Genomic DNA, 13,777 nt, shown 5'->3' on the forward strand with positions numbered 1-13,777 from the left:
GAGCTATGGGCAATCCTCGTTCTTTTTTGTGTACTATGAAATGTAGGCAACACAGATGCTGCCTGTTTAAACTGTCAAACAAGTTTCCTGATGGTAGCTCTTGTGTCTGCTACAGACTTGTTGGTTTAAGAAATGTTGTGAATGCAAAGTCAGAACATGTGTGCAAAATATTCCAAGCTAGAAACATCGGAATCATCAGAAACTTGGTGAAGGTTTGTACCAACTCTAGCAGCTTCAGATTTTACCATTTTCTGTTTCAAACACAACCACACTTAACTGTGAAAAACCTCCTCACCCAAAACTTGCACAGAACTGCAGGCAGCTAAGTAAATAGTTGGCACATAAAAAGCCTTCCATTTTTCTTAGTTCAACTCAACAACAAAAACAATACTGCAGGTAATTTATGGCCCTCCTTACCTCTACAATCCTTGAAAAACAGGAGGATTAACTCAGTGAGAGCATTGTGAAATCCCAGATAATGTATCTAATGGCCAGATACCATCTTTCCACACACGTTTCCATAGGCAGAATTGCTGAGCAGCGTGCCAAGCATGAGATCCTGAAGGACCTGACACACCAAAGGGAGCAGGGCAGGTGAGCAGCAGGAAAAGGGACAAAGCCAAAGGTAAAAACTCCCAGAAAAAGGTGAAATCACAAGAGTTGTGGTTATTCTACCAAGCCTGTGATGTCAGAAGTAACCCAATTAAGACAAACCATTGAGCTTATAAATTCATGTTCCACCCTAACTTCAACATTTTTTTGGAGGACAAGTGTTTACAGCTTGGCTATAGTACGTGGCTATGTCTCGATCCAGAGGATTTTTATTTCCAGTAAAAACAAGATGTATAGACAATTATTAGCTGTATTTTTAGTACCACCAGAAGGTTCAGGAGATTGTAAACCTGATTTTACTTACTATAAAATACAATAATGAACATTGGTACAGAGAGGTTTGGGAAGAATCCCAGATGTTGGCTGGAAGAGGAACTGGGGAACCGCTTTCCTCTGATGTCAGAGTTAAACTTATTAAATATCCAACTGTTAATGTCAGAATTGAACTTTTATTAAATAGCCAGCTATTTCTACACATCACCAGTGACTGCAAGGCTTCCAATGTGGATGGACTGCTGGCTTTTAAAGCCACAATTTCACTTCTGCTTGATGCAGAGTAATAAAAAAAAAATGAAAATGCTGAGTGGAGCCCATTCACAAGGAGCCTGGTGAAGGCCAGATATGGGTGGATTTGACTTCCCTGACCTCACTTTTAAGAAAAGTGGAGCCATCCTAAAGGCCTCAACAAATACAGAAGGGGAGGAAACCACTCCCACTCAGCAGCCTGGATTTTAATCTCTTACCTGGCACAGAGTGACACTCAGGGAGAGGGGCTCAGTGATGTTGGGAGACTTCAAACACTTTCAAGAACCAGCAAATTACAAAACGAGGTGCCCGTGGGGAGAGTCATGACATTGAGAAGCTGCAGCTCCGAGGCATTTCTGGATCAATGTACAGAGAGCTGCTCATGGGGCTTAATGAAACAATTACAGCCCTCCTGCTGATTGCCTTTGTTTTGTCCCACAGTCAATAGATTACCCACTGTAAATGTCAACGTGTTCCTGCTCTCCCAGGTCACCCTGCACGGCACGGAACAGCACACAGCACTTGGCTAAACGTGCTCCTGAGCTCCTGTCACTGATAAATGTCTCCCTTCCTAAGAGGTCTGAAGAACTGGAAGATGCTCCTATGTGCAGAAGAAAAACTGAGGGCACAACAACAAAAAGGAGGCACAAGGGGAGCGTGGATGGAGAAGCAGCTGTTTAAAACATCAGAATCTTCAGGCATACAAAGTGCATTCCCCTCTGCATATGGGAGGTGTATTTTGACAACGTCACTCCTTTGGACTGACTGAGTTTTTTTTAGTTCTGTCCTTTCAAGAATGTCCATTTTTAATTTTAGCAAATCTCATTTTTCTATTTAATTGTTCTGCTTTTCCTCCACAGTGTAAATACTAACTATTTTTATTTTACAATACAAGGCAATAAAAGAAAAATACAGACTTAATGTATTAAAATCTGACCAAAAGAAGATGCAGAAGCCCCAATTTCATCCTACTGCACTGGATTCCTGGAATATCTCCATCCCATTAAACTGGATGAACACAGGATGAAAACTCCCAGGACACAGGAGGTTTGAGGGGATCACCTGGGTTGATCTGAGGTGAGGGGTGTCAGGAATGATCCAAGGCCAAGCTGGATGGGGCTTTGAGCAGCCTGGTCTCATGGCAGATGTCCCTGCCCAGGAAAAGCAGTTTTTCACTCCCTTCACCACAGCCAGCTCAGGAAGGAGAATGTTCAGCACACCTGGGATTTTATGGGCTGTAAAAATTTCAGGGATGAGGACAATCTCAATTTGAGGACACACAGAGCAGCTGCTGCAGCCGGGCCTCCTCCAGGTTTCTGGGCACGACAATAACGTATTTGTATGAAAAATAATAATGAATTTAAATTTGGGAACCTTGCTTTTTCAGCTGATATGTGTTTGCTTTCACCTTGAGTAACAGAGACAAATATAGTCACAAAATAAATGGGTTGCAGTGCCCTTGGCAATGAGGTGTTGCAGTCTCCTGACCTCTGATTTCACCATTAGAAACCTTATTTTGACATCTTTTAACTCCCTGCAGAGGTGAGAAGGAAATCCTGGTATCAAAATAAGGTTAAGAATGAAAGAGGAATATGGACAGAGCAGAAAAATAATGGACATTAGACATTGTGAATGGTCCAGCTGCACATGGTTGGGTTGGAGCATGGAAAGGAGCAGCACCAAAAGCATTTGGGGACAGGTAAATCTGCAAGCTGACCCCTCTGTAATTGTCCTATGGGTCTTGGTTTCAGTAATTTACTGGTAATTTAACATATCTAATAAATTCAGTGTTATTTATTGTCTGAGTATCCAAATTTTCTGAGTATCTTCCATTAACATCTCACTCTGAGTTTTTTACTCTTCTTTTAATTGGAGTCTATCAGGAAAAAAAAAAAAAAGGGGGTTGTCAAAGTTCAGTGGTGTTTTAGTTGAATGAAGGACAAATTTGTTAAAAATCAGGATTAAAAGCTGTTTCAAGACAGATAATCTCAACTTTATAACCTTAATGCTGCAATGACCTGCGCAGGCTGGAAATGCCATCTGGTGGTTGCAGGTTCAGAGCAGTTAAGGAGAGAAAAATTCTGTTTGCTGGGACAGTGTGGGTTGGATCTCCACCATATTTTACTGTGGTAAGTAAACAGGAAAGAGGCATCTGTGTTAAACAGAAAAATCACTTAGAATAGTGATTATAATTCTGAAAAATTTTAACATTTATTAGCCAATGTAAAAGCTGAACTAATTATTGCTTTGATTACTGGAGCAGCTGGCACTAGGGCAAGCACTAAAAATGTGGACCAGTGGGACAATACTTAAAAAAGCTCAACAAATTATCTTAAAACCACAAATTTTGGAAAGGTGATTGGGATTTGTTAGTTTACAGAACAGCAGGTTGAGCTGGCAACAGTCCCCAGGAGGGTCTGGTGGTGCTGCAAAGAGGAACCTCAGAGGTTCTGCACAGGCAGCACCAAGCAAAGCAGGGTCACTGCAACCTAAAGGATGAAAACCAGATAGAGGACATTGAAACTTTCAATATTTCAGTATTTGCAGCACAGAATCAGGCCCAGGAGCTTTGTTAGAGATGAATGCACACAGTGAGGGATCCTCTCGGGGTGGTGGATGTGTCCTTGCTCTGCTCCAGCCTGGAGCAGACAGGGGAGAAGCAACAAACATTTCTTCAAATTCCCATCCAGCCTCCACTTCCCTGCTCCTGTGCAGACACGGAGTGAGAATTCCAACAGAATTCATGTGATTTCACCCCTTAACTCAAGCTTGCTGCCACAAAAGCAGTGCACTGTCCTTCATTTATTTTCCTGTTCTACAATGCCCCATTGATTCTTCCTGGACAATGACAATCAGATGTCACAGACAAAGGGAAATGAATGAAATCTGACACATTTATTTAAGCCTGCAGCGGACTAAATTATAAATAAATCCTGCTTTTTCTGCAGCACAAAGGTTGCAGACTGACTGTCCCTGTGGACTCTGCTCTCTCCTCACTGCTTAACAGACTTTCCAACACTTTCTTTTGTCCTGATAGCAATCTCTCAGCAGGACTTTTGGCAGACACATGTATTATGTGTCAAAACTGAAGTGGAAATAACTGATGGGAAGTACAAAAATCTGATGGGAATAGTTGTAATAAGGAAATGAATAAACATCAAAACAGTAAAACATAACCAGAAAGAATACAGCCAGAAAGCTTCTGAGCTGCTACTTGTCTGAGATCAGCAGTAAGGGCATTTTCAAAGACTGTTCTGTATTGATATAGAGAGCATTAATATATGCTGAACTCAGGCTTACATGTTAATTTAATTAATTTCCATTCTTATTTTAATGCTGTTAGAAAACAGAGCTCTCATGAGATGAGCTTTAAATGTACTATAAAATGCATATAGTAGATTGATTTCTAGAAAACTTTTATTTAGAAACCCACTGACCCCAATTGGCTACATTTAGGATGAGTTACTATTGTACATCTGCTCCTAACATCCATCATTTGACTAACTTAAAAAACACCAAACCATTTGGAAAATGCAAAAGTAATTCAGCATTTTACACTCAGTGTGACTGAAGGTGCAGCTCTATAAATGTATTGGCACAAGATGTGGCTACAATGCTTTGGGAAATGTTGGTGATTCCCTGAAAATTTATTTCTGCCCTGAAAATTGCCTCCACCCTTCCAAGTGCAGACACATTAAGGCTTGAGTGGAGAGTCTGATCAGGACAGCACATAATCATGTCTGGAGGATTATCTGGGACAACCAGGATCAGAAGGAATTCAGAAACATGTGGCTGATCAGGCTGGAGCTTCAGAGTGATCACCTGGCAAAGAAATTCACAGAATCTCAAAAAGACTGATGGATGTGGACTCCACAGGAGTGATGGAACAGAAAAAGTCCCACCAACATTTCAAACCACGCTGGTGCTGGGCTGTGAGAAAAGTCTCCTTCAGGAATCCAGAATTAGCTGGAATTCTGCCTCATTCAGTCACAAAATGATGCAATGTCTGGTTATCTTTACGCACACAACCCAAATTTCTGTGTTGCTGGTTTGGCTCCTTAATTCAGAGACAAGTTTTTGTTAAACCAAGCTGAACTCAAATAAATAGCTAGTCCTGTCTAGTCTCCATTTGCAAATAGTCTCTTTATTTTATTTTATTCTACTCAGAAAAGAAGTATCAATTATATTTCATGCAATCTCCTCATTAATTTGGCTGGCTGGAACTAAAACTTCATTCCAAAACAGATCGTGTATTCTGGACATGATTTTAAAATTGCAAGTTCTCTCTTCTAAAGGCTGCTACCCTTTGATGGATTCTTTGATTTTGCTGTTCACTGGACACTTGGTCAATCTCCAGGATAATGAAATTCCTACAAACTAATGCAGAAATTACATTCAGAGCTATTATTTCTTATAATAATTCACAGAGACTGGAAATAACTTTATTTTCTACACTTGCAAGTCAAACAGGCCTGCTAAAAAGCAATTACAAACTCAACATGCAGGTTCTTGAATTTACTGACACACGTTGATGCTGGACATGTGTAAGCTTCCCATTTCTTTCCAACCAAAACAAAAAATTGGCATTTTTTAGCACTGGTCACAACTCTGCATTTTCTTACCACCATTTTATGCTCATTTATCAACAGTGACAGAACAAGGCAACTTTACATTGGAGATGGACTCTCACAAACCAGCTACACACAAAAAAAACTTTTATAAAATAGTTTGTGCTAAGTTAAATATCTCTAAATTCAGTAGCTGTCAATTACAATATATTAAACAATATTGTAATAGTGGTGAATTTTCAGCTCCACTGAAGTCACAGGAAAAATTTACAGAACTTCATCCTCAGCCTCTGTCTCCCTTCCAAAAACAGGGATAGAGGCATCAGTCCTCAAAAATATTGCCCCAGTTTCCTTCTAAAATAACACTAAAGTGAGTCAGATCTCAGCAAACCACAGGAGATGAACTCAGTTTGGAGTTAATCTCAGTGATGCCTGGTTTTGCTTTTTAATATAAATCCATATTTGAGTTGAGCAGGAGCCAGGAGCCCAGCTTGCCACGGTGCTGCCGTCCCAGGGGAGGGCAGAAAGTGAAAGCACCATTTCAGACTCACAGGAAATGGTCATTTACCCCCAGAAAATGTCCTTAAGGACAACCTCAAGCTGTGCTCAGTTTTTAGGTTTGTACTTCTCTCCCTTTCCTTTAACTGCAGTCCTTAAAAGCTCCCCAAGAGAAACAGAACATCAGATAAAATCTAATCCAAGGCATATCAGCAACAAATACGGGCACAAAGAGATGGAGCTCTCCAGGAACTCTCAGTGGGGACATTAAGTCTGCTCCCTTGAAACAGAAACTTTAACTTCTCCAGGAGCTCAGCGAGGCCATCATTAAATGGCTTTGATAACCTTTAAGATTTTGCAATTCATAGTGAAATTCCTCAGTGCCTGTTAACTGATTTTGTATCACATAAAAAGGTTTTCTCATTTATTTTGGTTGCAAGCCATATGGGCATCACCACTTTTCAGCACACTGTGTAGGCAGAAAACGTTACGCTGTTTGACACAGTGGTATAAGTATTTTCTCCACAGAAAGGAATTCTTCATAATAATCTTCATGAGGATTATTTAGTGGTTCTCCCCATGGCAGGAGGCTGAGGTAAGGCATGGACAAACCAGAAGGTACAGTGCAAAGAAACCTCAGTACCAGGCCACAGATAAACACACACCAGATATGATGCTGACGTGAATGACCATTTCTGTGCAGATTGGGAGCAGATCAATACTGCACAGCCCAATTAATAAAACATAAAATGACTTTTTGAAGTTGCTGTTGAAGCTGTACTATCAATAATATTGCAATTTCATATCAAACAGATATGAAAAACAAAGTTAAACCTGCATTGCACTTGATTCCCCAAGCTCTTAGTCTGCTCCACATAAAAATGAATGATTAATAATAGTGGCCAAGTGTTTAAAATTAAATCAATGAATCCATGAATGACAGGAGATGCAACCCTCCAAGGGTAAAACTGAATTTGTTTCCTTTCTGGGGGAAAACCACCCACATATCCTTGAATAAGAATCTTTGTTCAAAGGCTAACAGGAAACTCCAAGTTGATTCAAGGTAAATACCAGCCCCTGTTATCCAAGAAGATAAGAAGCACAAATGCATTGGTAATGTTACAATGTTGTAATACATTACTGAATTATACAACAGTGTTATTTCCCCAAATTCCTCCAACTTATATGACTTAATGGGGACACAGACAACGCTCATATATGAGATAATAAAGTGCTTTCATAAAGGATCACAACTTCCTGTGTTTCCAACAGAAGTATTTACTAAAATGTTATTAAAGATGTTAACCCATGAGCTGCTGCACCAGAAACAAAACAGTCAGTAAAAAAGCTGGAATATGGTATTTAAGTCTTCCTGTACAATTCTACAGAAAAAAAAGCACCTGCAACAAAACCCAGCAGTGGTACCTTGTCTTTTTTTTTGTTAGCACAGTTCTGAAATGTGCACTGAGAGCTGCAGGATAAACCTCCCCAGCTCTATTTCACATTAGCCATGTGCATTGAAATACCCACTCTTGTTAGACAAAGGATAAGGCTTATACCAAAAACCACTGTGTCACTTGGCTGCATATCTTTGGTATATTTATAGTGCAACTGTTCTGCTTCTTCTCTGAAGGGGAAAGTTTTCCAAAGCACTGCATCCTCTGCCACTGAGAACCTACCACGAACCCCTACACTCACTGGGACTTCTGACACTGACTTACTGCTTTAAACAAATGAAGAATGTGCAGTGAAAATAATTCCTTCCTGTTTTTTAAACATACTGCTGAAATAAAATGGTATCATGCTGGAAAGTAATAGCACGTCTCAGTCCTCTTGCAAGATTTTAGGAGCATACAAATGCGAGCACAAATTTCACAGCAATTTTTAACAACAGATATCCAAGGTGCTATTTGAAAACATCTGTAACTTAATGATTCTTAATCTAGATTTAGTCAACCTTCATCTCTACAAAAAAAAAAAAAAAAACCACACCTGTTTTTCATTTTGCTTAGATACTTAGAATTTCTAATAATGCATAGAAAGGCTAGAACTACTTAATTAAAATATACTGCAAGCGTGTTTTTCTAAACTTATATTGCTAAAGCCTTGCTGTACTGTAAGATTTATTGGAGTTGGCCTTTACAGTACCATGTATTGACACAAGCCTGGCTATATACCTGTGTTTCAGCCTGTCTGAGTGAGCACACAGCACACGACTATGGTACAGATCACCCAGTGGCAGTGCAATGAAATGTGGAGCCATTGAAATGCCATCTCGTGGGCTTTCAGCTCCTGAACAGCAGCATTCTCTCTGAACAGGTCTGTCCCACCAGGCTTGCATATTGCTGGACACTGGCCTCGTCACTGGGCCCCTTCCTCCTCTTCTTGTACACGCTGTAAGGCATCACGGTTCTCTTGTGGAGCACTCTCACCCTGCCCAGCTCCTTCAGGCGACCTTCATCGACTGCAGAGGCAACCAGAGAAACAGAAATGTTATTTACAGTGTCCACAACACCTTAATTTATGCCTCTAGCTTCAATATGCATAATGAGAACTGCATGAAGTAAGAAAAGTCATCTGCAGATGGAAGCTGAGCTGTGCTGCAGAGAGTTCTTGGATTGTGGCTGGCACCAAACCCAGGCTGCAAAGGAACTGTGTCTACAGCATGTGGAGAGGTAAATCCTGCATCACACGTTGCTAATGGTGATGGATGGCATTCCTGAAAACACCTCTACTGCTGCATTTAAAAATTCACACTCATTTAGTGCTCCTGGAGCCAGAAGTCAAACTCTATCTGGGGAAAACTCAAACGGAACTGACCAGGGGAGACTCGTCATTACAGAACCCCTCAAAACCCACCACACCAGCTGGGACAAAGGCACTAAAACCAGCAAGAAGCCTCAGGTTGCTTCCTTAGGTAAGCATCAGGCAATATACCACCTTCCCAGGTGAAACTCCCTGACCCTCCAGCCCCAGTCTGCTTTTCCCTCAGTTATTTGGTTCTGTGTTTCATTCTAGGGGTTACATGTCCTTACTTAAGTCTGATCCCTGAGCTCTGTAGATCAACAGGGTGAGCAGTGGAAGCACTCCCTGGGTAGGTACAACACAATTCCTCTTCAAAGATACACACACCACAATTAAACCTTATTTCCTTCACATACAGACCCCTTGTGCCTTAATTTATCCAGAATCATACACATAAGAGTGTCGCCGAACAAGTTAAAACTTCCTTATTTTTATGAATCCCGCTGATGCTCCTACTGCTGAACACTAATGTTATATAGCTGCTGTGTGTCAGAAAAATTTGCACTACAGTGCTAGGAAACTCTTTAAAGAAACTCAGAGAACGTGCCACACATCTGAGGCCATTGCTGGATAAATTAGTAAAATTATTATGAAATAGTGGGAAAAGAAATATTGGACTTCTTGGAACTTTAGGTTCAAAAAGTCAACCAAGAGTCAACCTAGAATCTGAAACATGAGTTTGAGAATAGAACCATATAAATTCCAGCAATAAGAGAGATGCTTACTGGAATGTCAGTATTCTGGGACATGAACTATGCAAAGTCTTCCTTTTGGACCTTCTTTCTGCTTTTAATTAATGCTTCTTCATGTTTTAAAGGAGGCCATGAAACTCTCTTCTGTGCAAGACATTCTGAAGAACCTGCTCCTGTTCATCCACAGAAATGGTCTACAAACTTTTTTCCTGCAGATTGCCTGAATTTAGTATGTGAAACTTAATGAAGGCTGCTTTACCAAGTTTGAAATGACTTCATTACTTTTATCTGTGTTTTGATTCCTGACATGAAAGCACAATGTCTTAAGACTTAACTGGGAAAACATGGTTTGAAGGAAGAAAATCTGAGTAGTACTTGCTAAGATTGTGTTCCCCACTAATTATTGTTGGCAATTGCTTTAGATAAACACCAAGTCAAAAACACTTTATGGCTTTCTCCCTCTCTTTGAAATCCATCAGGTTTTTGATGTGTGGCCAACACCTCCCTGATATCCCAATAAGTTGGTTTTACCACGAGCCCTTCTGCCTCTTCTGTTACATCCTCCTCCTTGCTGAGAGTTCACCAAGGAAAAAATCTGCAAGTTTAGCTTCTGGAGGTGACACAAGTGTCAAGTTATTTTAACTTCTTAAATTGGAAAGTTTCTATTTACTGCACCTCTAGACTGACTCCCAGTCTGTGCCCTGGGATGGAGTCAGGCCAAGCTGAGCCCTCACAGCTCCGTGCCAAAAGCACTTCAGAGCTGGTCCCTACTCCCTGTTTGATACTCACTGATTTCAAATATTCCCAAAGCCTGATACTCTGGGTGAGTTCATCTTCTGGCTTGCAGTGCTGCTGGCCCCAGATCTGATTTCTTTGAGAGACTAAAGCTACTGTACCTTGATTTCACTGCAGCCTTCCTGGCTCAGCTGAACTCTGTTCTTGCTGCTGAGCATTTGTGCCCTTCCTCCACTTTTACTCCTTGCAAAGAAAAAGAACATTCCAAATTTCTACAATGATTACCTGTTCTTCCACTGACTCCCCTCAAAATCAAAGCTTTAATAACAAAATAACCTTCTGTAAAAGTACTTAAATGTATGTAACTTAAACTCCATCTGTAAAAGAAACCTTTTACTGAGATGTTATGTAAAACAATGTCAGGTACATAGTTAAGCTTTTAGAGATGGCAAGTAGGAACTTTTGTCACTATCATAACAAATCTCAAAGTCAGAACTCATCCACCTTCCAGTTGCTGCTGGTCTGGAGGCAACATCAAGGGAATTCAGGAAACCATTCCCTTTAAACACCATTTAAATATAAGCAGAATAAATTTAAAATCATTTAATGGAAAATAAAAGCAGATAGGGCTCTGGCACACTTTAACAAAGAAGTTACTCTCCCAATAAGAAAAATTAAATATCTGTTCCTGCTGAGTGGCACATGGTAAAATTTGCTTTCTATTCAAGGTGATGCCAATTGAATTCAAACAGGCCTTCCCTGTGTGGCTGATGCTGGAACACAGCAGCAATCACAATTCAAAACAAGACCAAATGCTTTATTACAAAAAGTTCCTTGCTGAAAATAAGGAAAAAACCATCCTTCTATTTCCAACCCTTGGTGAAGAAATTTTATTTAGTGACTTACATTTCTGGGAAGACCCTGACTGATCAGATAGTGGAAGAGTATTAGAGCAATTTTAGTCATTTCTGTAATCACTGAATACAGTACTGTTACCACTAAAAAGTTTTTTCAAAGTGCTTATTTTTTTCCTCCTCACACTTTGTCACTTTTCACCTCCTGAGCTGTTGATTTATTACAGTCTACAAAAGAGACACTGTCATTTGACACAAAAAATATACAAGGTTTCATCCCTTAATTCAGTTACATCTATCAGTACAGTCTGGATGCTAGATACACAAAATACAGAGCAATCAATTATGTAGATTGAAAATTCCTGTAATTTTAGGGAACTGGGCAACTGCAGCTGCCAACTGAAAACAGAAATATTATCCTTTAAGTCTCAGAGCTAAAAATACAGGTGAATTCTTATCAAATAAATTACCTGTCACTTCTTTGTTTTTCTCCCCCATACTCCTAAAGCAGCGAATTATTTATGCTGCAGTTGTATATTGAAATTTGAATATAGGAGAGATTTCACTTCTAATTCAACCTTGCCACTGTGACCCCATAAAGACTGCACAGAGGTGTTAAAAAGTTCTGTTCCCAGCCCCATACCACTGTTAAATGGAATCCACACACAGAGGATTTCCTTTCTGAAAACATAAAGGGTATCAGACACGCAAACCAAGGAGCAGGAGTGACCCAAAGCCTCTCGTGCAATGGGGTGTCTTGGCAGGCTCTGGTCTGAGTTCTGACCCAGCTCACTCACCCACCTGCACCCAAAGGGCAGCCTCAGGCTGCACTCACCCAAAAAAAGGCTCCCACACTCCAGGGATGAGGAGGAAAGTGAGGAGCAGGAAGCCCGACCAGCTCCTGGACAGTCCAGTCCTTATTTCTTTGCACAACCCAGATCAGCTTCCCCCTAAAACTACAACCTCCCTCCCAAGCCAAAACATCATTTTCTAATGCTGATAAGCATTCCTGCTGAAATAGCAGCACGAAATTCACCTTTTTTATTCATAGCAATAGAAAGCTGGACAGCAGTGTGCTTTTTAAAGAAATCCAGAATTTCATGGTCTTTTTCTAACAGCTCAGGGGTGGATTAGCATTTTTCTAACGTTATTTGTGGAAGCCCACATCCAAATATTTTTATTCTTCACATGCATTAAGCTTTATTATTACTCCCTAATATAAGCTGAAGTGCAAACCAGCTCCATCTGGTCTGAAAGCTGGGTAAGCACGTGCAAAGCTGGACAAGGGAGACTTGGAGTGCAGAGTGAGCTCTGCAAGAGCCTGAGCCAACACCATGCTGAAAAAAAGGGTGATGGCTCAAAGTTTCTGCAGAAAACTATTACTAAATCAGCTTTTTGGTGGTTTTGATCAACAGTGGTGTGGAAGGGCAGCCTGAGCTGCAGCATCCTGGGCTGATCCTCTTTAGTGGCACTTATTCCCTCCTCCCCTTGGACAGACTCCTCACAAAAATGGCATTTTTTAATTTCTCAGGGGTATAATTTAGAGATGGAAGCAGTCTAACTTTCCTTTAAAGTGCTTTTTTCCACTTACAGGAAAACAAGTCAAGAAATAATTAAAAGTAAAGTGACAAATGTATTGACTTTCCTATTTTCTAAATAGGAGAAAGGACAACTGCCAATTTCCAAAACAACCCACATTAGTCACAGGAAAACATTTCCTATATTTTCTGTACAGAATGGACTCAGAATTAGCAAGAAGCCTAACTGAGGACTGCCATTTATAACTCACAAAAACAAATGTGGTACTCCTGCTAAACTCTGAAATGATTCTGTTTCTGATCATAAGTTTAATTTTCTTTAAATACGCCTTCAACTCCCTAGAATCATGAAAGTATTTGGCCATTATCACTTTGTAATTCTGCATCCATACTACACAGAAAACCTGGATTTTTTTCCCCTCATAACAGGATAAAATAGTGAAAGAAAGAAAGGAAAAGGCAAAGAACCAACCTAATTCAAAAATGAAAATATTTAAATCTGTGTCATTAACTGAAACCTGTGATTCACTTTAAAAGTAGACAATGAAGGAAACTCACGCTATAAATTAAAATTCCATTTTGCTTAAAAATGGAATCTCAAAAGAATTATTTTACCTCTAAGCATTAAATCCACAGAACAAAAAAAGTCTGAAGATAAACACTTGACAACTGCTGCATTTCCAGCCCAGGGATGTGCTGGGCTTTTGATTTTGTTTCATGTTGCTTGTGGTTTTTAATTTTCAGTTTTGAAGCACTTAGGATTTGCATTGTTTTTAAAGATGAACAGAATGTTCCTATTTTTACAAGAAAAAAAAATAAAATTCAATTTACAAGGAGATTAAAAGTTTCATGATACTCAAGCTTTCAAACTAGGTGTATAAATGAAGAAGAAGCACCATCCCTTGCTGGTTACACTATGGTGATGTTAATTTATATGAGGAACACTACAG

The 13,777-nt window shown here is 40.0% G+C and overlaps 1 protein-coding gene across 4 annotated transcripts in view; it reads right to left on the reverse strand.

The window, feature by feature from the left end:
- Window positions 1–5,557: 5,557 nt before the first annotated feature.
- The window catches only part of ATE1 (arginyltransferase 1), a 68,908-nt gene continuing 60,688 nt past the window's right edge, over window positions 5,558–13,777 (reverse strand). For all 4 annotated transcript variants that reach the window (XM_041415528.1, XM_041415529.1, XM_041415527.1 and 1 more), the window contains one exon: window positions 5,558–8,667. In XM_041415528.1, the coding sequence (XP_041271462.1) occupies window positions 8,489–8,667 (179 nt within the window). In that variant the 3' untranslated portion in view covers window positions 5,558–8,488. The remainder of the gene's footprint in view (window positions 8,668–13,777) is intronic.

This window comes from Onychostruthus taczanowskii, unplaced genomic scaffold (genome assembly GCF_017590055.1).
Source record: "Onychostruthus taczanowskii isolate IOZ18803 unplaced genomic scaffold, ASM1759005v1 scaffold5, whole genome shotgun sequence".
Classification (NCBI taxonomy): Eukaryota; Metazoa; Chordata; class Aves; order Passeriformes; family Passeridae; genus Onychostruthus; species Onychostruthus taczanowskii.